The 27,247-nt window shown below is 38.1% G+C and overlaps 1 protein-coding gene across 1 annotated transcript in view; it reads left to right on the top strand.

The window, feature by feature from the left end:
• ITGAE (integrin subunit alpha E) overlaps positions 1–27,247 on the top strand; it is a 1,198,231-nt gene that overhangs the window by 386,363 nt on the left and 784,621 nt on the right. Inside the window, exons 14-15 of the mRNA XM_044054873.1 lie at positions 1,098–1,245; positions 8,622–8,769. Of these exons, the coding sequence (XP_043910808.1) occupies positions 1,098–1,245; positions 8,622–8,769 (296 nt within the window). The remainder of the gene's footprint in view (positions 1–1,097; positions 1,246–8,621; positions 8,770–27,247) is intronic.

Here is a 27,247-nt window from a genome sequence, read left to right as displayed (position 1 = left end):
TGTGGATGGATGCTGTGTCACAATAGGTAAGTGAGCTTGTGTGTGTGCGTGTGTGTGTGTGTGTGTGTGTGTGTGTGTGTGTGTGTGTGTGTGTGTGTGTGTGTGTGTATGTATGTGTGTGTGTGTGTGTGTGTGTGTGTGTGTGTGTGTGTGTGTGTGTGTGTGTGTGTGTGTGTGTGTGAGTGTGTATGTGTGTGTGCATCTGAGTCTGTCTTGTTTGGTGGTAGTGTTACGGAAAGGTATTTTTAAGATAAGGTGTACGGTTAGAGTTAAAACATATTACTAATGGTGTGGGGAGGGGAGACAAAGCTTCTGTATTTCAGAGCATCCTGCGGCATGAGTGTAGGGCTTCAGTCCACTACCTGTTGAAGCCAGGAAGAATCTTTGCTATCTAATAGTAATAATAATGGAAGTTGAGCTAACAAGAGAGTTTTCAGACCCTTGAAATAAACGTTGAGATGTTTAATTCACCTGGAGTGCTAGGGTATTCCTGAAAAAATATTCTGATGTCATTCTGATTAGAATAATCATTACGGATGTTATGAGGATAGTGATGTTTTATGCTGCCTTCATTGCTTCCCTGTTGGCCCACTCCAGGAGCAGTAAGATTCTTACATCATTTCCTAGGAGTATGCTTTTGAGAGTTCCAGGGCTTCCAACAGTTTCTGAGTAGCTGAAAGAGGTGTCCAAAAAGGATATCAGAAGCCTGATTTAATGTGTGAACCTTGATGTCTCTAGATATATAATGTTAAGATGACAAAGTTCTTCTTCCAAATCAGTCCAAGAAAATGAAAAATGTGCCAAGTGGATTAAAAGAAAACAAAAAAAAAAAACTTTAATTTCACCAATGTGAACAATGAAGTAAGTGCTTTTGTCTTAACACTTCCCACTATGAAGTCTGACTATCTTTTTATTTTTCCATTGGCATATTTTCTTTCTCCATTTTCTTGGACTGGTTTTGAAGGCTTTCAATTGGTCTGGTCCTAGAAAGAGTTTACTGTTTGATTGGGATTACCACAAAGTTAGTCAGTTTATTGGATTCTCACTGCCTTCTGTCATAACATTGTAATATTACTTTTGATTTTACTTCTTGGCAGGAATATCTACAAACAGAATGGATTAGAGCGGCATGCTAGGAAAATAATGATTGTTCTGACAGATGGTGAAATATTTTTGGACCCTCTGGATTTGGCAACAGTAATTAATTCAACTGGCATGGCAGATATTGAGAGCTTCGCCATTGGGGTAAGATTCACAGCAACACTAACAGATAACAGGAAGTAAAATCAGCCAAACTCCCATATACATTTAATCTAACTGTAATACTTCTGTTTATAACACACGTGAACAGTTTATGAACATGTTGTTTTTAAGAGAGGAACTATAGAAAAAGTAACAATAGAGATTGCAACTCTGGATTTTCAATAATGACTGAACAAAGTGTGTGGTGAGCACAGCTAACATCATTAGAACATGATTTAAAAGATGAAAAACATATATTTTTTATCTTGCCACAAATTACGGAACCTCCCAAAGCTGCCTGTAGCAAAATAAGTACTCATTCCAAATTGTGTTTATTAATTTTTGTTTGTTTATTTATTTTATCCTTCTCTGTCTTCATGGGGGGCAAACATCCTAATTCCTTTGGAAAGCTAAATATGTCCCATAATGTACAATGAGAGCACAGATTCTGAGAACAAGTAGCCCTACCATTTGTTGTCAGACTAGACTTCCATTCACTTAGAATAAACACCTGAAAAAAAAAAAACATCAAGTCTGAGAGTTTGCAAATCAGTTGTCATTGACTGGTCTACACTGAGTTTTACAAATGTTGTTCCTACTGATGTACTACACATTCTCTGAAACAAGCCTGCAAAAGTATCAACACATTACTGAGATAAAAAGACTTTTTACAAAGAGCAGTTTTGCAGGTTTCAATTCCTGGTCAAGTCACTCATCCCATCTCCCCTCCTTCACTGGGGGTCTAAGGTTATTCGTTGAAAGGGAAAAGCATAGAATGCCATTACATCATGAATGCCATTCCCCAAAACGTTCACCACACCCCCCTCTAATTATATATACCAACTCTGAGACTGCACCACAGTGGGGAACGGGCACATTTCCTGATCCCTACCTCAATGTGATCTTAGTCATAATGTCTGAATCTCTGTCATATACAACTGGATCAAAACAAAGGTGATGTTAGTGTTATACTTGTATTATTTCTGAATACACAGAAAACACTAGAAAACCCAGCATGATTTAGACCTCATTCATAGTTGCTGAATTTGAAGTGGGAAAAAATCGACTTTCTGAGCATCATAGTTACAAATAAATAAAAATAATACTTAACACAAAATTGTACAATGTGCGATTGGTTATTAACTTCATTTGTCTATGTGACAATTTCTGCAGAACACACATATAAGTAATAGGTTATGGAAGTGAAAAAAGGCTTACAGATTGTGCTTGTACAGATGGAAATCATGATAAGCACCATTTCTACACAGTTTTAAAATCCATACAATCCAAATGCACTCTGTTGTCTAATAGCCATAATGCCTTTATCTTTGTGATCAAACCCCAGCAGTAGCGAACATATAATAGTAAACCAACACCTTAAACTCATATTAATGCTATAACAACTTGCAATTCTTAATTTTTTGTCTATAAGGCTTGAGTCATAGTGTCTGCTGTTTTAAATATTAACCTTGTTTATATATTTTTTTAATAATTTGCATTTATTAAAAGGAAAGGTCCTGTTAGGCATAGCCCAGATACACAGAGACCTGGAGAAAAAATCTCCAAGTACTACACACAACAGTAACCATAACAATGAATTTTAGGAGACATAAAAGTATACAGTTATTTAAAAAGATGATATAATACTGTCAATATATCCAAGACATGCACAGAATACAGGTAAGATATTTTTTTATTTCATTTTATGGTTGCTCTTGTTTTGAACTTAAAACATCAAACAAATAAAATTGCTGAAAACACCACAAGCAGATATCTGCTTGTGGCCGGTGTGGTGTTTTCAGCAATTTTATTTGTTTGAACTTAGAACAGACAAAAAAAAACAGCTCAAGGAGTCATGCAAAAAACTTTTATTGAAGACAACAAGCCAGCAGACTTTCACAAATGCTTTTTCAAGTTGTAAGAAAACATCAGTACAACAGCTCTTCATTTAAATACTTATAATTGTGAAACAATTAATCACTCAAACACATAGTTAAAGCTAACTACCTAAAATGCTTCATCTTTAAAATGGGTTTAACATTATTTGCAACATGTAATCCAGGACTTTTATCTGTCCTTCATTTATCTAGCAGTATTTTATACATTCAGTTTTGGTTATTACATCACCTCCTCTAAAATTAGAAGATATGTATATTAACACCACCATCTGTAATGAAGAACAGGATTGTTTTGTATTTTTGGCAAATGGTATGTCTAAATAAGGCATTGGTGTTCTTTCTTTTCTTTATATCATACATATGTTCATAAATCCAATCTTTTAAGTTTTCTGATTGCTTTCGCTTTGTAAAAAGCATAACAGTAGCTGGGTAGCCAAGTATAAAATGTGCGTAGTGTTGCAGTTGCATTTCCCTGGACATGGGATACTTCTATTAAAATTTTTAACTGCAACGTATGAAGCCTAATGTATATATCTGCACATTTTGCAAGACCTACATTTATGCAAGCAACTATTATTCACCATAGATTTTGTTACACTACACACAGTATACTTGGCTACCTGCAGTTCTTGTGACACCTTTTACATAGGGAAAACTATCAGAAAACTTAAGGACAGGATCCATGAACATTTGTATGACATAAAGGAAAGGAGAATCACTAATGCCTTATTTAGACATACTTTAGATTGCACAAAATTAAAAAAAAAATCTTGTTCATTATAGACAGGATAATTGTGATAAACTTTAGTGAGAACACAACTTGAGTTCAAAGAACTAACTTGGCAACTCAGACTTCATGCAGCTGCTGCTGCAGGCATTGATGATGCAGTTTCTCTTTTTAGCATTTTAAAGATGAATGCAGCTTTAGTGTGATTTTTTTACTTCAATTTCAACACATTTTTCAGTGTACAACTGTGCATGTGATTGATTTAGCTGTATTTTATTATTTAGTCTATGTAACACAACTAAGTGTTTCAGGTCTGGTTCTTTAAGAAATTGTACTTGGTAGTTGGTGACATCCAAATTTATTCTTATAATTCAAATTTGATTGGATGAATTGTTTGTATTTAAATGTTTTTTAAATGACAGACTATAACTCAGATGAAATCTTCATGTTTCATGTTTGTAAGATGAAAGAGCTCAGTCTGTGGCTTTATTACATTAAAATTCGATTAAGTGTGTTGAAGTTCCCTGGGGAGCATCCTTTCCACTTTTTGTTTTTTATTTTTGTTAATTGTTAATTTATTGAAATTTGTTTTTCGGTTACTTTCCTTAGAAATTTGTCACCCTTGCTGTTGTATTACTATGCCTATAATGTTGGAAAGTAGAACAAACACAGCAAGGTACCTGTAGCTCTTTTTAGTTATTTCGTACTTACTGAGGCCATAAAGCTATACTGGCTTAAATTTCTTAACTCTTTGACTTTGTGCTGTCATAAAACTGCATTATGTCCCTTCTCTGGAGTTGTAAATCTGTTTAAGCCTTTTCTAATATGAAGGTGAATAACCTTGATAATCACTGACAGCAACTTTACTAATTAGCTGAACTTTTCAAACCAGTAAATATGCCAGACTAGCTGATTAATGGAAGAAAAATAGGACCTAAAATTCACAAAATATCACTTTTTTTTAAAAGGCTATATTATCTCTGTTATTTCTTTACCCCTTTGAAGAACCTTTCATAGATGGTGTAATAAAGATGTAAGAGTCAATGCAAACAAAATCACTGACATTTTACTGAGGATACCCAGACATGACAGAATTTCTCAAATACTTTCATTCTATGAGAATGAGACTTTGCTCTAGCAACACATGGTAGAGCATTATAATCACATGAGCTGTGGCCTCACAGAGGATTATGGGAAAGAAACAGCTTTACAAGACAACAGTATAGCATTCGCATGTTTGCCCCCGTGAAAGCTTTCAAGGTCAGAAAAAAATTAGTAATAAGTCATGCTGCTGACAGGTGTGGGCTGTATACAATTTTGACAAGATAAAAACACACACACACACACACACACACACACACACACACACACACACACATATATATATATATATATATATATATGTTTGTGCCCAGGGTGGTCCTTTAAAACAGTGAAATATGATGATATCTGAAAGACCAAAATCCTGTTTGATGGGTTATATTATTTTAAGCTTGACCACGAAGGAGTAATGAACACATAAAAATAATACCTACACCTGTCCTGCTCCTTCAATAGGGGTAAGTGCACCCACACTCCTCCCTCTGATTTTTATATTTTTAACTCTGAGATTGCTGAGCCTTGAAGTAAACTCAGATCTGTATATATTCTACATGTGCATAATAGCAGATCTGTTTTTCTGATTATCACATTTTAAATTCCCAGAATTTCAACAGGAACTCATACTGGTGTGAAACAGATATATGTATAATGATGGCTATATGTATACATATATACATACACAGGTCTAATACTAAATTTCGAACTTTCATAACATCGACTTTCTTATGGTCGAGACCATAAAATCGAAGTTTTGAAATTTGAAATTTAAATCAAAAAATAAAAACATAAATTTCTTGGGCCTTTGTCTCCCATTATTTGTGCCTTTGTTCAGATGTCTTGCTCTAAGAGGTTGAGAGGTATGTTGGGGCTTATATTATGTTGATGAAGAGGGTTTCACATGCAGCTGTTTATTGCACTTGTTTATTCAATGATGAGATGATGGACCTGGATACCAAGAGTGCAGTTCTGTCAGCAGCTTTATATGTTTTATCCAGTTTTAAGAAATTATAGGCCATAAAGCTAACATCTTGCTGTGTGTAATGTGGAGTAAGCCATATTTTTCATAATGCTTCCGTATCAGGTTGGCATAGTCTAAGCCAAGCTTTTAGCTGTAGAATTTTGTTATTTGCGCTTTTGATATTTAGATAGGCTTTGTAAGGCCCTTGCATTATACCACTATGCATCAAATGGAGAGGTAAGTAGAACGTTATTAACAACAGGACTTAGGCTTAGATAGATATGTTTAGAACGTAATAAAGGACTGATTTCCAGAGTATGTTAGGTAATAGAGGTAGGTAATAGAGTAAATTTAATGAGAAAATGATTTACTTTGCTAAAGAAAGAAGCCTTTTGGTTAAGGAAAAAAAGTGGTAAAGGAGAAATGTGGGTTTTAATACTGTAGAAAAATTGAGTATTGCAGTTGATAAGAAGAGGTAGCAGTGTGGAATACCTCAGGAGAGATGGTGCCAAAATAAATGTTTTCTGGTATGAGGTTAATATGTCAAGGATAATAAGAAAAAATAATTAATGTGAGAATGGCAGTAAAGAAACTAGTAATGGGTGATGGGAGTTGTTAAGAGGATGGGGTGGGTGGTTAGGAGATGACTATTCAGAGATAGGAATGGATGGTTTTAATTTGTTGATTACATATTGCTATATCTATACATAATTATTTTAGTTAATGTTAGGGACTATCTTATAAAATTGCTCTGAATAAACAAAGTAGATAAATAGGGGAAGTGTGCTTTGGATTGGGAGTTTCTTTTGTAAAAAGTGCCTGTCTTTTATAGTGCAATCCTACCTACCTAAAAGTATGTTCATAAGTTCATAGATCAGTACTAAGCTAATTGCCCTTGTGATCCATTTTAAGCCTAGCCAGTTATCTCTTGTGAGACTCAAACCCTGCACCTTGTGTTTGTAAGGCAACCACCTTAACCATTAGGCCACCCTCCCAACCCTTATTAACCTGAAGTAGTTTTGTTCCTGCAGATTCAGTTGTAATCCTACTGTAGACAAATGCAGAGTATTATTACACCTGGGCTACAGTAATACAAAACTGATGACAACTGAGCAGGAAAAGGATTGGGGGCATTGATCCCTTCTGGAGTGGACCTCCAGGAGCAAAGTGAAAGGACAGTGTCAACAGCCAACATAATGCTGGGGAGTATCCACAGGAGAATAAACTCTTGAAGCAAAGAGGTAATGTTTCCAGTCCACTGGGTCCTGTTCAATACATTGGCCTTTCTGTTTAGCCTGCTCAATCATGTCTTGAGTACCATATGCAATTCTGGAGGTCATACAAAGAGATAGAGATCAGGCAGCTGGAGGGATTCCAGAACAAAACCACCTGAAAGATGCATGGGATGGCTGGGATAATACATCTTCAGAGAAGCCAGGAGCAAGATGTCTTCCTGTTAGAGACAAGAAGATGTAGGGCAGCATAATATGGATGCACAAAGTCGTAGCAGGAAAGATCCACCCTTTTCATGTGGAAGGATGAAGCTGTGACTGTGACCCTGATGACCCATGTCCAAATAGCAGCACCAGTGCTAGAGGAGAAAAGTCTGGTAGGATGGACATGACCGTATGTCATTGGTTGACACATCCCAAGGGTAAGGGAGGCAGCTATGGCCATCCATTTGTGCAACTGCTAGGGAGATCAGTAGATTTTGCACCCATGGTGCACAGGCCTGCCAAGCACAAACCACCATAAGAGCAAATAGCACTAGTGTGTGGAGGCATGTATGCCTATTGTGGGTGGCAGCATTAGTAGAGCTTGAGAAAGCTGCTGCGGGGAACAGGAATTCTGCTGAGGAGAGTTAGGGTAGACTCCTCTGTGGGACTGTCAGACTGTGGGACTGGCAGCCACATGTGAGATAGTGCCACCAGACAATTACATCAGGGGCATTGAATGCAAGAGTAGGACTTCCTGAGAAGGAGTGAATAGATTGTTAGACAGTTGTATAGCTCTCTGTCTATCTATCTGTCTGTCTATCTGCCTGTCTGTCTGTCTTAACCAAGGTAGAACACTGATCACCACAGATGTTTTTCATTTTCAGCCTGGGGTTATAATCTGAGAGTGTAACCATAAGCACAATAAACACATCGCATATTAACAGTAAGCACGTTTTTGCAATATATTTCAATTTGGTAGTAAGCAAGTTCATTTGCAATCTATAGAGGATAACGTGGCTTTAAAATTTAAATTACCATATGAGTAAGCAACTTTAGAATTTACAGCATATACAGAAATCACATGCTATGGAAAGCCTGGAACTGAGTGGAGAGTAGCCTGGAGAGTGGGCTGCCTATGGAGAGGAGAAGGGTTTATAGTGAAGCTGCCTAGTCAAAATGAAAAAATCAGGCGGAGGAATGGACAGGGAGAAGAAGGAAGAGTCACAGACCTGAACATTGAAAATATTGAAACAACTACTTTATGGTAAGTTTTATAGTCCATTGGAATGGACTAACAGAATGGGTGGATGAGAGAAAGAATCAGTGGAGATAATCCAAAGGACATAGTTTAGACAGAGAAGGAAGAAAGAGGAATATAGAGACAGAGGAAAGGAAGAATGTAGAATGTGCTTAAGAGGGTAGATTAGAAAGGCTTGTGTCCCTCACTGTCAAGTAAATTTAATCTTATGTTTTAACAGGTTGGAATTCATTTAAATAGAAATGCAGTGGCAGAACTTCAGCTGATTGCTACCGACCCTGATCAGGACCATATGTTTCTGGTGAAAGACTACACAGTTTTGGAAGGGCTGGTGAAAACAATAAAGGGGAGAATCCTTATGACAAAAAGTAAGTGGCATTATGTTTTCTTCTTTTTTCATATTTTATTTACTGAAAACATAACTTCACCATTTGGCAAAGTACAAATCATGTTTGTGTATAAAACAGCATCTTGTGTAGTTAACTAACTGATTCTCAGGGATATAATCAAAAAGACAATATTCAGTAACAGTAACAATATGAAACCCTATAGGAAAACAAGCATGAATAAACTGGAAAGAGTACAGCGGAAAAATACCAAGGGCATCCATGGATGTGAAAATCTAAGTTATTATTAAAGACTAAAATATCTGAACTTGTACAGTGTCTCTTACAGATATTTAAGAGGAGATCTTATTCAGGTATATAGGGCATTTAGGGACAACTACCTTTGGGAATGTTTGGGGTTATCAAAAGTACTAGAGAATCGTCAGATAACCTATGTAGGAGATTCTATAGGAATGAGAAGTGTCCTAATTTGTTCTCTGACAGAGTAGCTGATGCTTGGAACAGACAACCAAATTACATTAAAGCAAGTACTAGTTAAGATATTTTTAAGAACAGCCTGGACACTTATTATGGGAACAAGTGTTTTGGTATATTGGCAAGCTAGAAGGGCTTTAATGCCTGTGCTTCAAACATTTGTATGTATGTATGTATATTATAGAGCCAATGCACTTTGAAGTGCTGGAAAAGGTGTGCCACTTGATTCAAAGGTACCAGTGTACTTAGCATATGAAAGTAATATGTAAATGTGCATCAGTACTGTAGACGGCGCCCAGTAGATAAACTGGATATTGAATGTGTAAAAGTGCAACTGCAGTTCAAAAATGCTTACGTAGGCATACAAGGGGTGGGAATAACTGAAAGAGAGCCTTTGTTATCTGTAAAAGTGAAACCACAGATCAGAAACACTTAAGAAGGCATATGAGAGGTGAGAATAACTGAAACCAAACCTTTGTTATTATGCAGTTCCAGAGTGATCTTCTATGGCACTAGCTAGGCAGCAAGGGTGCTCACTGACAGAGACAGAACAGGGCGAATACTTTTGAAGCCATCAGCTCAGGCTTGAGTACATCACATTACCAGTCATGGAAGTTCAGACTTACACTATGCCACAGAAGTTCAGATTATAGTACATCACCTGAATAGCCATGACAACTCAGACTACAATATGCTACATTAACAGCCACAGAAGGCCCGGATCAGTATAGAATGAATGCATTGACAATGGACAGACTGAATCATATCTGCAGGCCTCACACATATGCATGGATGACTGATGCCTTCTGGTATGCCTGTAACAAAAAAAATAAAAAATGACTGCCATGGGTGTGCCTTCTTTGAAGGTTGGGCATCGGGCTGGCACCTCGGCACCATAAAAAAATCCACTGCCAATCATTAGCAGACTAGAGTTCCGCTGTGGTGACCCCTAACTGGGAAAAGGCAAAAGACATTAGTTTTTTTACTGCTATAATAATCATTGTCACAGGCACATTTAAGTGATTACCAGGAGACATAACTGATATTTTACATCTCCAGTCATTTGAATATTGCAGCAGATGCTAAATGACACAGCTCCACATGCCCAAGATTACATATAAATACCTCAGGCAGGCATGTGCTTAATGCAGTACATGGCAGAAAACATGCAAACTACCGTGCCTGCATTTGATGCATTGTCAACCATACCTCTCAACTGTACAGATTTTTGCAGAATGTCTAGATTTTTGCCTCATAGTTTTGGTCCCTTTTTCTTAAAATTGTGGTTTTCTGTAAAATTAGTGGTACATCATTAAAGACTGAAGTTAGAAAAAAATGACAATTTGAGTTTCATACTTCATACTCTTCAAAGAAAATTGCGCTAATGCAAAACCTGCTATTCTATCAACTTTCTAAGTTTATAAGAGCAATATTTGAAATTTGTCCCTATGTTTGGGCCTTTGTCCCACTTTTATGTATGGCGTTGTCCATATTTCTTGCCATAAGAGATTGAGAAGTATGATTGTCATATAGTAACCATAAGGGCTGCCTGTTCAGTGAATATGGCAGTCTTATGTGACAATACCATGTGTAAACTCAACATGTTTGCTGAACACTTCATGATGCCTGCATATGTATGGATGTGCATTACATCAGACATTCCAGAATGGTGTTCATGGTAATGTAGCACTACAGAGAGATGCTATACAGCTTCAGCAGCCCTGGCTATCTACGCCAGTCTGTCTCATCAAAAAAGACATAAGGTAGTATACAACTATGCACATGATACACCCAGTATAATCCAATTAGTCTTTGCATAACTTATGATGAGATTCCAGTGAACTGAAGGATATGGTGGCTTACTGCAGTTCAGCTCAGGTAAGACGTGCATAATGTTTATCATGTGCTATATATTGCACATTGTCAGTAATCACACTATGACTACAGTTGCAGCAACCCTGCATGCAGGAGGATAAAAGATGAATGATGGCAACAGCTGGGGCATGCAACATTCAGTGCCTGACAGATACCAGTGAACATGCTGTGAATGAGATAGATGGAGTGCATGAAAGAATCTCTAACTAACCTTTGTTAGCCTAAGGTATGTATAAATATATAACCAAGAATTAAAATAGCAGCTATACGTCGGAAGCAAGGTGATGTACTGCACATATGAATTCAGAAGCTACTGTGGAGCAAATAATACATGTCAACATAAATGATAACATCATTCCATAGCACACTGCTGCTGGGAAAGATGGCTGATGCACAAAACATCACAATGTCCACTGCAGATATCTCCTGCATAAATATAGGTGGATGTGTATCACCTCTACCATGTGAAGCATGGATTTGTAAAGACTGTTAAGTGGACTTGCCCCATACAAAGCCTTGCAGCATGCCCAAGCAGTACACAAGACACCACACAGGTGATCATGAAGTATGGTGGTCATGGCATGTGGCTCCCAACATGGAGACTGGATGTAGAGAATAGCTGTGTGAGCCTGCTGGTGGTGTCTATATCTGTGATGCTGCCGTGCAAACATAGTAATTAGACTGTGGTCCACTAACAGTTCAATAGACTAGTAGCTCTTCATGGTGTGTAGATGCATTTATATTGCTGACCATGTTCTCCTTGATATGTATCATGTCTATGCATGTGGACATGAGGTTCTGCAGCCAAGCTGTATCCTAATCCAATGGACATACCCGGTATGTCTGCCCACATATTATTTGCTATGTATTTTGCAAATAATGTAGCTCAGAACCCTGTGAACCGACACCATCCCTCAATCCATCACAGTACTGTGGCAACATGGTAGCAGCAGCAGTATCTCTTGTTTTCCTCTGTTCATATAAACAGTTACTGACTGTGCTGTGGAAAGAGAGCAGATGCAGTAGCATATATAATGAAACGCTCATCCACAAGTCTGAGGAACCAACTTTGGCCACAGCAGAGTTTACCCACCTGTGGCTGAGGCAAACTAACTGACTGCTGAGGGTGGCAAAGACTACTTAATTCATAGGGTCATAGGTGTCTAATGGGCTAACAACCACTGAGGCCATTTTAAGTCTAGCCATGCATCCTGAATGTCTGACAAGTTCTGGTACACTTGGTAGTGTAAGCAGGGGCTTGGGAAATGAAACATTTACAAGCAGGGGTCTGGGAAATGAGCCATTTAAAGGATGTCTGTGTCCATTAGAGACATAGGTGTAAACCAGGGGTGACTTTACAGTTCCCCATCAGTTGTCCAGGTTACACTTGAATTGGTTTAGGGAGGAACTCTGCTTTACATGGATGGGGCCCTATAACAGAGAAAAGGTAGTTTCTGGGATACATATCTGTCTCTCCAGTAGGTCCTATTTATATCACAGGCAAGGTATAATACCTTAGAATGGGTTAATTTTAGTGCTGTTTGTTTTGCAGATATGAAGGAGGTCCATCAGAGTGGGGTCCAAAGTTGCTTTGCATGCCAAGCATAGATCTTCTGTCAACAGCCTGTAGGAGACAGAATACAGGGATATGGTTTTGAGGAGAGCTGCATTTGACATGTTATTTATTCGCTATATTCTTTTACTGAGGAACCTCTGTGAATATTGCAGTTGTTTGATGTGCATAGTTAGCTACATACCAAATAGAGCATTGTTTATAAGTTGCCCAACATAGAATGATTTCCTTGCTACTGTAGACACGTGATGGTTGAAGGCTAGATTACTGTCTATGTATGACCCCCATATACCTGAATACTTGGTCAGTTCTTAGAGGTGTGTTGTCAATATAATAGTTACCATAGATGGCTGATTTCCTGAAGGATACTATTGTACATTTCTTGGCATTTAGTTTTAGTCCATGATTCTGACACCAGTTATTTGTCTGTGTCAGCCCTTCTTGGAAAACATTTGTGTCTGTGCAGGATTCTATTTCTGCTCCTAATTTGTAGTCATCTGTAAATTTGGTCAGCCAATGGCCCTTCACATTGACTTCTGAGAAGTAAAAGCCAAAAAAGAGCACTCCCAGGACTGATCCCTGAGAGAGACTGCTGGTGACTGGCCTCTTTGTAGAGGTGGACTCCCCAGTTCTAACTTCCTGGGTCTTGTCTGTAAGACAGTTGGCTATCCACCAGGTGCCGTAAGGTGTTATACCTAACCTTTTGAGTTTGTCAACAATTCCCAAGTGGAGTATTGTGTTAAAAGCCTTGGCCAATTCAAGGTAGGCAGTGTGAACCATTCTGACCTCATCCATTGCTTTGGTGACCTTCTCAAAGAAGTCCACCAAGTTGAGTAGGCATGACCTACCCTTGACAAAACCAAACTGGGTTAGGTCCAATGTCACTCCGCTCTGCTCCAAAGGTGGTGGTGTTTCATTATTCATAAAGGATGCGCACACCTCTAGACTGGTAGCCCAACATAACCCATCTGAGATACTTCAGGTGCAGCTAACATTGGGTAAGACAGTGATTCAGGTAGTAGCCTGCTATAGGTCCCCAACTATGTCCCAAGACTCACACTCCATGTTCCTAAGCACCTTGGAGAATACTAGAATCCAACCTAACAGTCTCATACTGGGTGACTTCAACTACCCCTCCATTAACTGGGAAAACTACTCCTGTATCAATACACGTGCCCAACATTTCCTGGAATTCATTAATTCCAATGCCCTGGACCAGCTCGTTCATACCCCCACTAGAGGTAGCAACATCCTTGACCTGGTCATTACTAACATGGGTGACTGTTGTTCTATACCAATAGTCAACTCCTCCTGGTTAGATCCGACCACAAACTAATCACCTTGGAAATCCTCATCCCTTCCACCCCCCGCAAAGGTAACCACTATGAAAAACTTCTCCAGAGCTAATTTTGGGCTCCTAAAAACAGAGGTGGCTAACTTCACGGCACCCATGCAAATAGAGAATAGTTGCATGACCGCCAAATCATACACCAATGCACTGTATGAACACGTACACAAATGCTTAGCTCTCGCAATACCCAATAGAACCAAGACACTCTCCTACAAAAAAGGAAGCCAATCGGGTGCTCCCTGCCATAAACAAACCCTACAACAGAAGGAGGAAACTGATGTGGAATAAGTTGAAGTCCCAAGACTGGAAAAAACTCCCTTATCAGCCTCAACAAAAATTTGAGATCCCTCATCAAATCCTCTAAAGTTAGCTATGACAACAGAATTGCAGCAGATAGTAAAGACACAACCACAAGGCCTTCTATAGTTATGTAAAGAATCTCCACGGCAGTACCCAGATTTGCTCTGAACTACTGCACAATGGTACCTCCTATACCAAGCCAACAGATTTTGCCAATATATTGGCCGACAGATTCAGTGCCAACTTTACCCCTCTCTCTCCCTCAAAGGACCAGTTACAATACCAGTAGATTGCCAGGCATCCAGTATTACTGCTCCACAGGTTAAAACAGCCCTGTCCAAGGCCAAGAATACAGCTTCTATGAGACCTGATAATATCCCTGGCTGTGTTCTACATGAACTACAGAGTGAACTGGCGCCTCACCTGTGTGCCTTGTTCATTCACAGCCTCACCTCAGGCTTTGTCCCTACTGAATGGCGCACAGCTACAGTCATCCCTCTCCACAAAGGAAGAGTGACTACAGACCCTGGGAACTATCGCCCAATTAGCCTGACAAGTCTGATATGCAAAGCTATGGAACACATCATCATGGATCTAATAAACAAGGATATAGGGAATCTCACTCTGGATCCCACACAGTCTGGTTTTGTGAGGGGTAGATCATGCCTACTCAACTTGGTCAACTTCTTTGAGTTAGTCACTAGAGCTGTGGATGAAGGCAAGGTGGTTCATACAGCCTACCTTGATCTGGCCAAGGCTTTGATACCATTCTCCACTCAGGCATCATAGAAAAACTCACTAAACTAGGCATCAACCCCTATATCACTAGGTGGGTTGCAAACTGGCTCACAGATAGAACCCACAGTGTGAAAGTAGCTGACTCCAAGTTAGACTGCTGACCAGTCATGAATGGAGTCCCTCAGGGTTCAGTCCTGGGTCCTCTTCTATTTGGTATCTACTTCTCTGAAGTCCAGGTCAACACAACAGGACTCTGACTGACAAAGTTCACAGACGATTGCAAGTTGGGAGCTATTATTAACTCCCCAAGTGATGTTGACATCCTACAGAAAGGCCTCACTGAGACCAACGACTGGTGTCAGAACCATGGCCTTAAGCTCAATGCCAAAAAATGTGTCATCATCCCCTTTGGGAAAAACCCAGTTCACATGAATTACCACATCAATGGTAGTCCCCTGAACACAGAAGGCGTTATAAGAGATCTGGGAACACATGTTGACAGCAACCTTTCTTTTGACCACCACATTACCACTGTGGTCAGAAAGTCCTTCTATGTGGCACATCTCATTACTAAGGGTTTTGCATCCAGGAAGAAAGAGGTCATTGTCTCCCTCTACTCTTCCCTCATTAGGCCAATCATTGAGTACAATGCCCCATTTGGCATGTACCTCACTAAACACCTGCAACAACTAGAGAGGCTGCAAAAGTAGCTCACAAAGAGGATCCTAGGCTTTAAACATTTGTCCTACATGGACAGACTCAAAAATCTCCAACTATTCTCTGTCTCATATTGCCTAGTTAGAGGCGATCTCTGCTTGACTTACAAAGCCATGTCTGACCTAGCTCTGTTAGAAATGCTACATCGAAAGAAATCCCTCCACACCACATGCACCAGAGACCTCACGCTCATTACCACAATCAACAGAACATGCTGGAGGGACAGGTTCATAACCCAGAGACTGCCCATGCTATGGAATAGACTTCCCATACGTGTCAAGCAGAGCACCTTACTGTCCCTCTTCAAGAGAAATCTTGATGAGTGGATGGGAAATAGAAATTCACCCCAGAAATCACTCCAGTGGCTTTACTCAACAGAGGCACTGGGAACTAAGGTTGGGTGGCATGATGCCAGGATAATCCTATGGGCTAGGCTTGTAAAGGCTCCAGGACCATTAGCCTAGTACACACCTATGAACCTATGTCTGGGGGTTTCCTATGTCATTATTGATCACTTCCATGATAATTTTTTTCATGGCTTTGTATATGAGACTGAGATTTATGGGTCTGTAATTTCCAGGGTTTGTAGCTGAGATGGTTGCTATCCTCCATTTATGAGGCACAAACCTGTTTGGAGGCTATGGTTAAATAGTGATTTCAAAAGACCTGATATTTTCTCTTGCATGCTGTTTAGAAAGCAGCCTGGGATATTACTGGATATTATTGGGGCCCATCAACACAGTGTTCTTGGCCTTAGAGGAAATATAAAGAAATGGCTCTCTAGAGATAGTTGGGAAAGTTATATTTGATGGTATTTCTTGAGGGAAGGCTGGGGGGAGTTGTAAATTCAAAGCTGAATTTGGCTGCCAGTAGGTGGCTCCATTAACAATGAGCTCTGCACGCGATTGTGTATTGCCTTTGAGGTTGCAGACATAGCTAAAGAATGTCATGTGACTGTACTTGGTCTGGGAGGTCAGATTTACCTATGATTTGGCTTTGGCAGACTTTTTTCTTCTTTTTTTTTTTTAGTTTGATGAGAGTGCTTTTATCCTGTTGGGTGTTACATCTCCTATTTTTTACCATGATTTTCTTCCTTCTGTTATTCAGCCTACTGATGTTGTGATTCTACCTGGGTGGCATGTTTGTTTGAGTTAGTTTTGTACTTATTCATGGTGGGTACAGCTGCCTCTGTTCAGTTATTAACATGCTTGTATAGGGTTTCTGTGAACAATTCCACATAGTCAGCAGTGTTCTCAGGGTGTGGGAGGGGTTTAAAATTTTGCCAGGTTATCACTTAATAGTGGGAAGTTAGCCTTACAGTAGTTCCTGAATATACCAGGCTTAGCTGGGGTTCTGGGTTTTATTGTTACTTCAAAGGAGACCATTTTGTGGCCTGACCTTACCAGAAAAGACAGTACACTAGGGGCTGTACAGTGCTCTCCCAAATTAGTGAGCTCCAAATCCAGTATGCTTGTACCCCTGGTAGGCATATTGACAATCTGGTCTGTGGGGTTTATGTTCACAAAGTCCTGTAATCTCTGTGCCTGCACATTTGGTATTGTATATGATTCACAGTTAATAGTGGAGTAATTTAAGTCCTCTATGAATTTTGTATTTGGTTGGATAGTGAGTGTCTACAGTAATTAAATCCTTTTTATGGGATTCCTGGGGGAGGTTGGCATAATTGTTAAGTTGTTTACCTTACAGACACAAGGTGCAGGGTTTGATTCTCACATTGGGTAAGTGGCTAGGCTTAAAATGGCCCACAAGGGTAGCTAGCCTAGTACTAATCTATGAACCTATAGAGGGGGTACCTACAGCTTACAAGTAAGTGGTATGGGGTTTTGTCAGTGGTAATTTATAGAGAACTTCAAGTGCATTGATCTGTTTAACCTTCCTTGATGTATATTTATTTGTGTTGTAAATCGAGACACCTCCACCTTTAATCTCTATCTATGCAGTAGCTGGTCTAAATGTGTGGAAGGTATTATAGTCCTGCAGTGTCAATCTGCTCTCCACAGCTTTAAAGCTTGTTTCAGTGACTGCAGAGATGTCAGTATTCTCTAGGGTTTTTTGTTTATACTCCTGGCATTGGAGCAGTAACACCTTTAGATTTTCTTGGTTTTGATTTGCAATGTTGAAAGAATTTTTTTTTTTGCTGGAAGACTATACAAAGGAGCTGGTACACTGTTCCATGATCAAGCGGAAATTGGTGTCGGATTCCCACGGAAGCTTAGCAGGAATAGTTGGTGAAACAGGTAATATGTAAAAAAACAAATTTATACAGGGAAAAAACACAGCAAAAAGCCACGTAAACAATTACCATAGTCATGAAAAGTGAAATAACAGCAGTTTCTCTACAGACGATAGTAGTTTTAAACAACTTTTAACAACCTTTTACCACAAAAGTAAAAAAGTGACACTCCATTATGAAAAAGTGTACAAAAGTCACATGACACTCAACAGAACTGCTTTTTCATAGCTTAAAAGTTAATCTTTTAAACAAAAAGCAAGTTTTCTGAGATAAAAAGTAAAGCAGATGTTTTTTTCTCCCATATAGAACTTATCTGCCCAGTAATGGAGCAGAGTTAGTCATCAGTCCCTGAAAGCCTGCAGAAATGCACTTTGTTCAACAGCAGGAAAGCTCTAAAGAGCTTGGCACCCAATCCTGACTTTTCTTAAGCTCAGATCGTGCTGATTAATGGTTTTGATGCAAGGAAGGTGCCCCAAGGCACTGGATGCTGGTTGGCTGTCATATTTTCAGCAGGATATACCCCATATAGCTTAAGCTTCTGCAGTAACGATTATTCAGACATCTACAATTATCGTAAGTTTACTTACATGACTGTACAACTTATGTATTGCTTCCTTAATTTATAAGGTGGTTTCTCACTTAAATTTTCTGGAAGGATTAATTTTTTCCTCTATTTGAGTTATATAGATTTGTGAGCAATTTCAATTTGTTTCTATTTACATAACATAGTTAAGAAATGTGACGTTTGTTGTTGTTGTTGTTTGTCTTTCGGCTTTTCCCAATTAGGGGTCGCCACAGCGGAACTCCGGTCCGCTAATGATTGGCAGTTGGTTTTTATGGTGTCGAGTTGCCAGCCCGATGCCCACCCTTCAACGAAGGCACGCCCATTCACCGCATGTCTTTCGAACGCCCACTCGACTGCGGGGAGGACATGCAGACTCCACACAGAAGTATTAAATGCAATTGCAAAAGTCTTCTTAATATTTTTTACACAATTATGCATTAGCTTCACTTATTCAGTTAACAAGTGTAACTTTCCATAACATTTTCTTTAAGACTGAATCATTAGAATCAGTTACCTCATACCTTAAGTCTCATGGTATGGGAACAGCCCTGTGGCATAGCTAGGATAAAGCAAAGGGGGTGGCTGTTCATGGTGTTAGGGGGCATTATCTGCTGATGCCAGTGGTATGGTAGTGCAATACCAACACTGAAAAATGACTGCAGATGCTGTATGTGCAGCCATGGCTGAAGCCCTGAATTACTTTGTAGTATTTCAGCTGTGGCAAGCCACTTCCTTCTTTTGTAGCAAGCAGTTTACTACAATTTCAGTCAACTTTGAGAGGACTTTTTTTTCTTTTTTCCTCAACTCAGACCAACAATCAGTAAAGAAGGCATTCCAGAAAGCACAAGCACTCTGAAAAATCCAGTTTATTGAAAAACAGGATGAGCAAGCAAAATAAAATAACAGTTGATAAAACAAGGGTTAAAAGCATATAAATGCTCCCCAAAAATGTGTTTTCATCACAGTAGACCATCAGATGTGTAAACAAGTTAAAATAACTATCCATTCCATACTTATACCCCTTAAGAAAACCATGGTAAAAAAATTCTCCAAAGCCAACTTCATGCTTCTTAAGACAGAAGTGGTGAACTTCATGACACCCATGCAGATGGGCAATACAGTTACAACTACTGAATCCTACACAATTGCAAGTTATAAGCACTTACATGAGTGCATGGATCATGCTATCCCAAACATAACCAAGATGCTATCCTCCAAAAAAAGGAAGCCAATCTGGTAGTCCCCTGCCATAAACAAAACTGTACAACAGAAGGAAGAAACTGTTGCAAAGAGAGTAAAATCCCATGAGTGGAGGAGCTTCCTGGTCAGCCTCAGTAAGAAGCTGTGATCCCTGATAAAATCCTCCAAAGCTAGTTACGAAAACAAAATCACCACTGATTCTAAAGACAACCACAAAGCATTCTATAGCTATGTCAAGAATCTCAATGGCAACACTCAGTTCTGCTCTGAGTTACAGCACAATGGCACTAAATATACAGACCCAACTGGTATTGCCAACATCCTGGCAGATAGGTTCAGTGCTAACTTTAGCCCCCTCTCACCCCCTAAGGAGCCCATCTCTATACCGGAAGAATGCAAAGTTCCTGTAATCACGGCTGCACAGGTAAAAAACAAACTCTCCAAAGCCAAGAACACAGCATCCATGGGACCAGACAATATCTCAGGCTGCATTCTATACGAACTACAGAATGAACTGGCACACCACCTAAGTACCATGTTCAGTCGTAGCCTCATCTCAGGCTTTGTGCTTGCTGAATGGCGCACAGTGACGGTTATCCCACTCCACAAGGGGGGAGCCACCATGGACCCCAGGGACTACCACCCCATTAGCCTGATGAGCCTGGTCTGCAAGGCCATGGAATGTATCATCATAGATCTTATAAACAAAGACATTGGTAATCTCCAAAGTCTGAAACCCACCCAGTTCAGGTTTGTAAAAGGGAGATCATGTCTCCCAAACATGATAGACTTCTTTGAAGAAGTCACCAAAGCCGTAGACAAGGGTAAGGTGGTTCACACATTTAGATCTTGCCAAGGCTTTCGACACCGTCCCCCACTCTGGAATTATAGATAAACTCACTAAACTAGGTATAAATCCCAATGTCACAAGATGGGTTGCCAACTGGCTCACTGACAGAACCCACACAGTGAAAGTAGAAGACTCCAAATCCAACTTCAGACCAGTGACAAGTGGAGTACCACAGGGTTCAGTCCTGGGTCCTCTCCTGTTTGGTATCTACTTCTCTGAAGTACAGACTAACACAGAAGGTCTTTGGCTAATGAAGTTCGCAGATGACTGCAAACTAGGAGCCATAATCAAAACTCCTAATGATGTGGACATCCTACAAAAGGGCCCCACTGAGACAGATGCCTGGTGTCAAAGCCATGGCCTCAAGCTCAATGCCAAAAAGTGCATTGTCATCCCCTTTGGTAAAAACTCTGTACCCATGAACTACAACATAGGTGGTAGTATACTTAACACTGAAAGTATGATAAGAGACTTTGGGACACAGATGGACAGTAGTCTCTCCTTTGATAATCACATCACCACAGTAGTCAGGAAATCCTTCTACGTGGCTAGAAGACCTTTCTCTAATAGACCTATCTGAGAGTGAGTGAGCTTAGCTTTATTCCTGCAACCAAATCTACACATGATGAATTTGCACTGGACCTTAGAATGTTTGGAAGGAATCTTACTTTGAAGTATATTTTTGGGGATGGAAATGATAAATGTCCCATTAAAAGTAATATTATGCTCAAGAAACTGAGCACATTTGTTCCCCTCAACCACCCAGCCGTGGATTCTTTTATTCATGCCTGTGAAGAGGAGTTAATGAGAACAAGAATGTCTCAAAAAGAGAAACAGTTTTTCAATCTAACCAAAGAAGAAAATCAGGCACTTAAAGAGCTTAAAGAAAGGAATGATATTGTGGTTAAACCTGCTGACAAAGGAGGAGCCATAGTGGTAATGGATGCAATGATGCATGTCCAATGGATGAAAGAATTAAGTGATCGAAAGACCTATTCCTTGATTAGTAAGAATGAACTAAATATTATGAAATGGAAGATCCAGCAGGTTCTTTATGACATGCTATTGCAAAGAGAGATTAATGAGTATTTGCATGATCTTTTCATCACTGAGCACCCCACCATACCAACTATCAGTGGATTACCAAAAATTCATAAAGATCTTAAACATCCATCTTTAAGACCAATTGTGGCTGTAGAGGAAGGTTGACGGAATCTATTTCTGTGTTTATTGAACAAAAACTAAGAAAGATGCTACCTAGGGCCTCCACTGTGATTAAAGATACAGCTGAGTTTCTACAACATCTATATATAGCTCTAGAATATCGTGATGATCTTGAGAGTCTGCTATTGCTAACCCTAGACGTGTAGTTTATTGAACAAACTTCAAACCAGCAAAATACCAAACACCATAGACACCACAGGATTGCAGCAACTCGTAACACTCGGACCAACAGTGAAAGAGAAAATAAATGTTGGAATAATCCACTTGTAAATCCAACAACTGGTCCACAGCCACGCAATCGTAGTAATAAATCCACTTTATTAAAATCCGACAGCAAATAACGAAGCCACGTAGTCGTAGCAGTTAACCTAGGTTTTGTCTTAATAACATAAGATTTCTTCAGAACTACTCCATACTGTTGTAAATCTGTTTAAATACCTTCCTTAATTGACAATTACAACCTTAATTGACCAAACAATTAAAGCGACCATAACACTAAAACGTTCATTCCTCATATTACAGCAACCTTAAATACACAATAAATCGTACAAAAAATATAAATAATAATTAATCATTAATAATGGTAGTAGTGACCAAATTGATTCTTGTATAAAAATATTACAATGTAACAAAAAACTTATTAATGTATGTCTATATAACAATAAAAACATAATACTAAATTAAAGGTTAAACCATGTATAATATATTATATATATATATATATATATATATATATATATATATATATATATATATATATATATATAAATACAGATATATGTATACACACACATTTTTGTTACAGTAGTGTGAACCTTAACCATCAATATATCTAAGTTTTAACAAGGGAGCAATGCTAATACTATAATTAAGACCTGGGTATCTAGTGGTATCAAGTTTCAGCTGCCATTTCAATTCACAATGGTCCAAATGAACGTCTAAAATATGTCCCTGCACATCCTTAATAATCTGTTGTATAATAGCAAATTTAAAGCTATGTCCAGGAAATTGATTAATGTGCCTATAAAGAGCACTGGTGTTTTTTTGATGTTTAATATCTAAAATATGTTCACCTATTCTATCCCTAAACATTCTACAGGTCTTTCCTATGTAGAACGCCAAACAATCATTACATTTAGCCAAGTAAACTACATTTTTAGAATTACAATTAAAATGTCCCTTAATTAAAAATATTAGGGCAGCCAGGATGGTTAATGAACCTGTAGTTTTTAGGAATGAATTGGATAATATAGCTGGTATGTATTAAAAGGGGTTACCTTATTGATATAGTTACGAATATTAAAGAAGAAGTTTAATGTGAAATTAATAATAATAATAATAATAATAAGGAGGTGGTGAATGATAACTTATATTTTATTACTACATACACCTATGATACAGATCAAATTATTAGAGTTATACAGAATAATTGGGAATTATTACAACTGGATAGTAATGCAAGTAAAAAATTGAGTAAATTACCTAGTAATGTGTTTAGAAGAGCTAGGTCCTTCAAAAATTTATTGGAAAGGGGCATTCATGTAGATAATGGATACCGGTCCCATAGGCCAATAGGTAATTTTAAATGTGGTAGATGTAGTCTTTGTTCTTTTATTTTAGTTACTAAAAACAAAATAAAGGTGAGGAATGAATTGATATTTATTAAGGGACATTTTAATTGTTATTCTAAAAATGTAGTTTATTCGGCTAAATGTAAAGATTGTTTGGCGTTCTACATAGGAAAGACCTGTAGAATGTTTAGGGATAGAATAGGTGAACATATTTTAGATATTAAACATCAAAAAAACACCAATGCTCTTTATAGGCGCATTAATCAATTTTCTGGACATAGCTTTAAATTTGCTATTATACAACAGATTATTAAGGATGTGCAGGGACATATTTTTGACGTTCATTTGGACCTTTGTGAATTGAAATAGCAGCTGAAACTTGATGCCACTAGATACCCAGGTCATAATGATAGTATTAGCATTGCTCCCTTGTTAAAACTTAGATATAGTGATGGTTAAGGTTCACACTACTGTGACAAAAATGTGTGTGTATACATATATCTGTATATATATATATATATATATATATATATATATATATATATATATATATATATTATACATGGTTTAACCTTTAATTTAGTATTATGTTTTTTATTGTTATATAGACATATATTAATAAGTTTTTTGTTACATTGTAATATTTTTATACAAGAATCAATTTGGTCACTACTACCATTATTAATGATTGATTATTGTTTATATATTTTTTGTACGATTTATTGTGCATTTAAGGTTGCTGTAATATGAGGAATGAACGTTTTAGTGTTATGGTTGCTTTAATTGTTTGGTCAATTAAGGTTGTAATTGTCAATTAAGGAAGGTATTTAAACAGATTTACAACAGTATGGAGTAGTTCTGAAGAAGTCTTATGTTATTAAGATGAAACCTAGGTTAACTATTATGACTACGTCGCTTTGTTATTTGCTGTCGGATTTTAATAAAGTGGATTTATTGCTACGATTGCGTGGCTGTGTACCAGTTGTTGGATTTACAAGTGGATTATTCCAATGTTTATTTTCTCTTTCACCTTTGGTTCGAGTGTTACGAGTTGCTGCAATCATGTGTAGTTTATTCACTTCCATACCAAATAATTATGGCATTGAAGCCGTAAGAGAATTTCTAACTGAAGAGAAGGTAGAATCACGTCTGATATGTGATCTTTTGGAAATCGTGTTGGAGTACAATGTGTTTACCTATGATAACAACTACTACTGGCAGAGATGGGGGGTTGCCATGGGCACGCCCTGTGCCAACAGTTATGCAAGCTTGGTTTTAGCCAACTGGGAGAGAGCTTGGTCCAAGGATGCTAATAACATTTGGAATGACCAGATAATTCTGTACAATCGGTTTGTGGATGACACCTTCATTGTATGGAAGGGCAAAGAAGAAGATTTAAGAAGCTTTGTTAACTTCCTGTCACAGACCACTACTTTCCTGAAATTTGATGTAAAAACATCTAGAGAGATGATTGACTTTCTGGATGTGAGATTATCTCTTGATCCGGGGAAGGGAATAGACACTTGCCTCTATAGGAAAGATATGTGGTGAAACCACATGCTCCACTTTTCCAGTATGCATCCCAGGCATATTTTCTCTAACATTGTTGAAAATCAAATTGCAAGGATTTCAAAGCTATGTACAGAAGAGGCAACCTTTCTCCAGGAAGAAGAGAGGCTTATTAATAATTTCAGCCAATGAGGCTATGGAAAGAGAAGTTTAGAACTAAACAAGACCAGAATTAATGACATACGTAAAGGAAAACGCAAACCTTTTTATTCCTCTAAGGTCAGAGAAAGCAAAAGTACACCATCCCTAGCTATACCTAAAAGAACATCTAATTTAAGGGTCAATTTGACCTACACTATGGACCATGATAACCTATGCCAGGTGATCAGAAAATTCTGGCTGATTCTAACTTCGTATAAGAAGTTAAAAGAGATTGTTGGAGATAAACCAAGTTTTCTTTTCAAAAGTAAAAAGAATCTCAAAAGGATTTTATGCTCAAATGATGGGATATGTAACAACTATGTACATAATAAGTCATCAGGAACAAAGAAATGTGGCTTCTGCAAAGTCTGCAATGTAATCAATTGTAGCAACACATTTAAGCATCCGGTTACTAAACAGACATTTGTTTTTCATGGATTAGCTAATTGTCTAACCAGCAATATTGTTTACATAGCTACCTGCACTTCATGCACAGCATTTTATGTTGGAAAAACTAATATGAAGCTAAAGGAAAGAATTATCAAACATCAATCGGATATACGTAACCGAAAGGAAACAAATTCTCTTTCCTTCATTTACGTGAGCATGAGGGGCAGAGCATTGTTTTCATGGTCATTTCAAAGATACATTTTACTTCCAGAGAAGGAGACCTGACCTATCTGACTGAGAGAGAGAGGAAGCCAAATGGATAATGCGGCTGAGGGCAGATAACCCCCCTGGCCTTAATGGCTGTGTTCCCTTAAAACCTTTTCTTAAAAATAGATGAGCAATGAGCTATGCTCACTTATGACCTGTTTTCATTGCCAGAAACCTTAGGTATACTGACTTAGGCTCTGATGTCCCAAAGAAACTGTTAAAATGAAATAAAAAGAAGCACCCTAAATGACCATCTTTATTCTTATTTTCACTTTTTTTCTCTCAAATCTTGGCTTTTATGCAGAGCTTGTTCTTTTAACTAGAATCTACTGAAAAGATTTTACTAATATTCCTTTTGAAAATATGTCTGAGTCTGTCTTAGAAACATTAAACTGTCATGTTGTTTTAAACAAAAAGTTTTAAATAAAGAGTTTTAACTTCATGTTTGTCTGAAAGCTATGGAGGTGTGTACCAATGGACTAACTTGATTCGTTAACATTCGTCATTCATTATAGGTTGTTTCACTGGATGATACCAACTTTTAAACACTGAACCCAGCTTACTTATTTTGATCTGAAGAAGGCTTGAAAAAGCTGAAAGCGCTTGTCCATTGTTTACATCAGAAGGGTTCTTCACTTTTATGTTCATTTTTACTGTTTTTATGACATCCACATGTTTTACAGCTGTGGAATTACAACGCCACTTGACTTTTACAACAGCAAAGCTGTATATTTCATATATTGTGGATTCAATATGGTAAAAGCCTGTTATTGAAGCTGTTGTTCTGAAGCTGTCTTTTCACCATTTTGGTTGTTTAGCAAGTTCTGAATATTCAAATGAAATACTAATACTTGTGGTGCAACGCTCTTCCAATATTTATATATCTGGAGGGATCTCTTCAATAACAAAAAACAAAAACTTGGCTTCTTGACAAGTAAGGGTATGTTTGTACAGGGCATTCCTTGAATTTTTATTTTGTATATCATATGCATGTTCATACATTCTTTTTCTTAATTTCCTTTCTGTCTTGCCCATGTAGAAGGCTGAACATTTAGTACATAGGGCAATGTATATCACTCTACAGGAGTCAAAATTACTGTATACTTTACCCTCAATATATGTGTTTCTAGCTTCTAGAACAATAGCCTCCTTGCCGATAATATATTTACATTGTGGGCACGTACCACATCTATATGTTCCAACCTTACTTTTATTGTGTGATTTAACCTTTTGTTGTTCTAAAAGATCCTTAATATTATCTCCCTTTCTAAAAATGATTTTAAAAGGAGTGTCAAAAATCACCCCAAGATCAGATAACCTTGCAAACTTCTCCCATTCACATACCAATATCGTCCTAACCACCCAGGAATCACCATTGTATTCTGTAATAAATGCATGCTCATACCCCATACTTTTTCCACTTTCAGAATCCAAAGATCC

This window comes from Protopterus annectens, chromosome 13.part0, assembly GCF_019279795.1.
Source record: "Protopterus annectens isolate FY-2018-M chromosome 13.part0, PAN1.0, whole genome shotgun sequence".
Classification (NCBI taxonomy): Eukaryota; Metazoa; Chordata; order Ceratodontiformes; family Protopteridae; genus Protopterus; species Protopterus annectens.
Note: the sequence above shows the minus strand (reverse complement) of the source record. Positions and strands in the feature narration are given on the sequence as shown.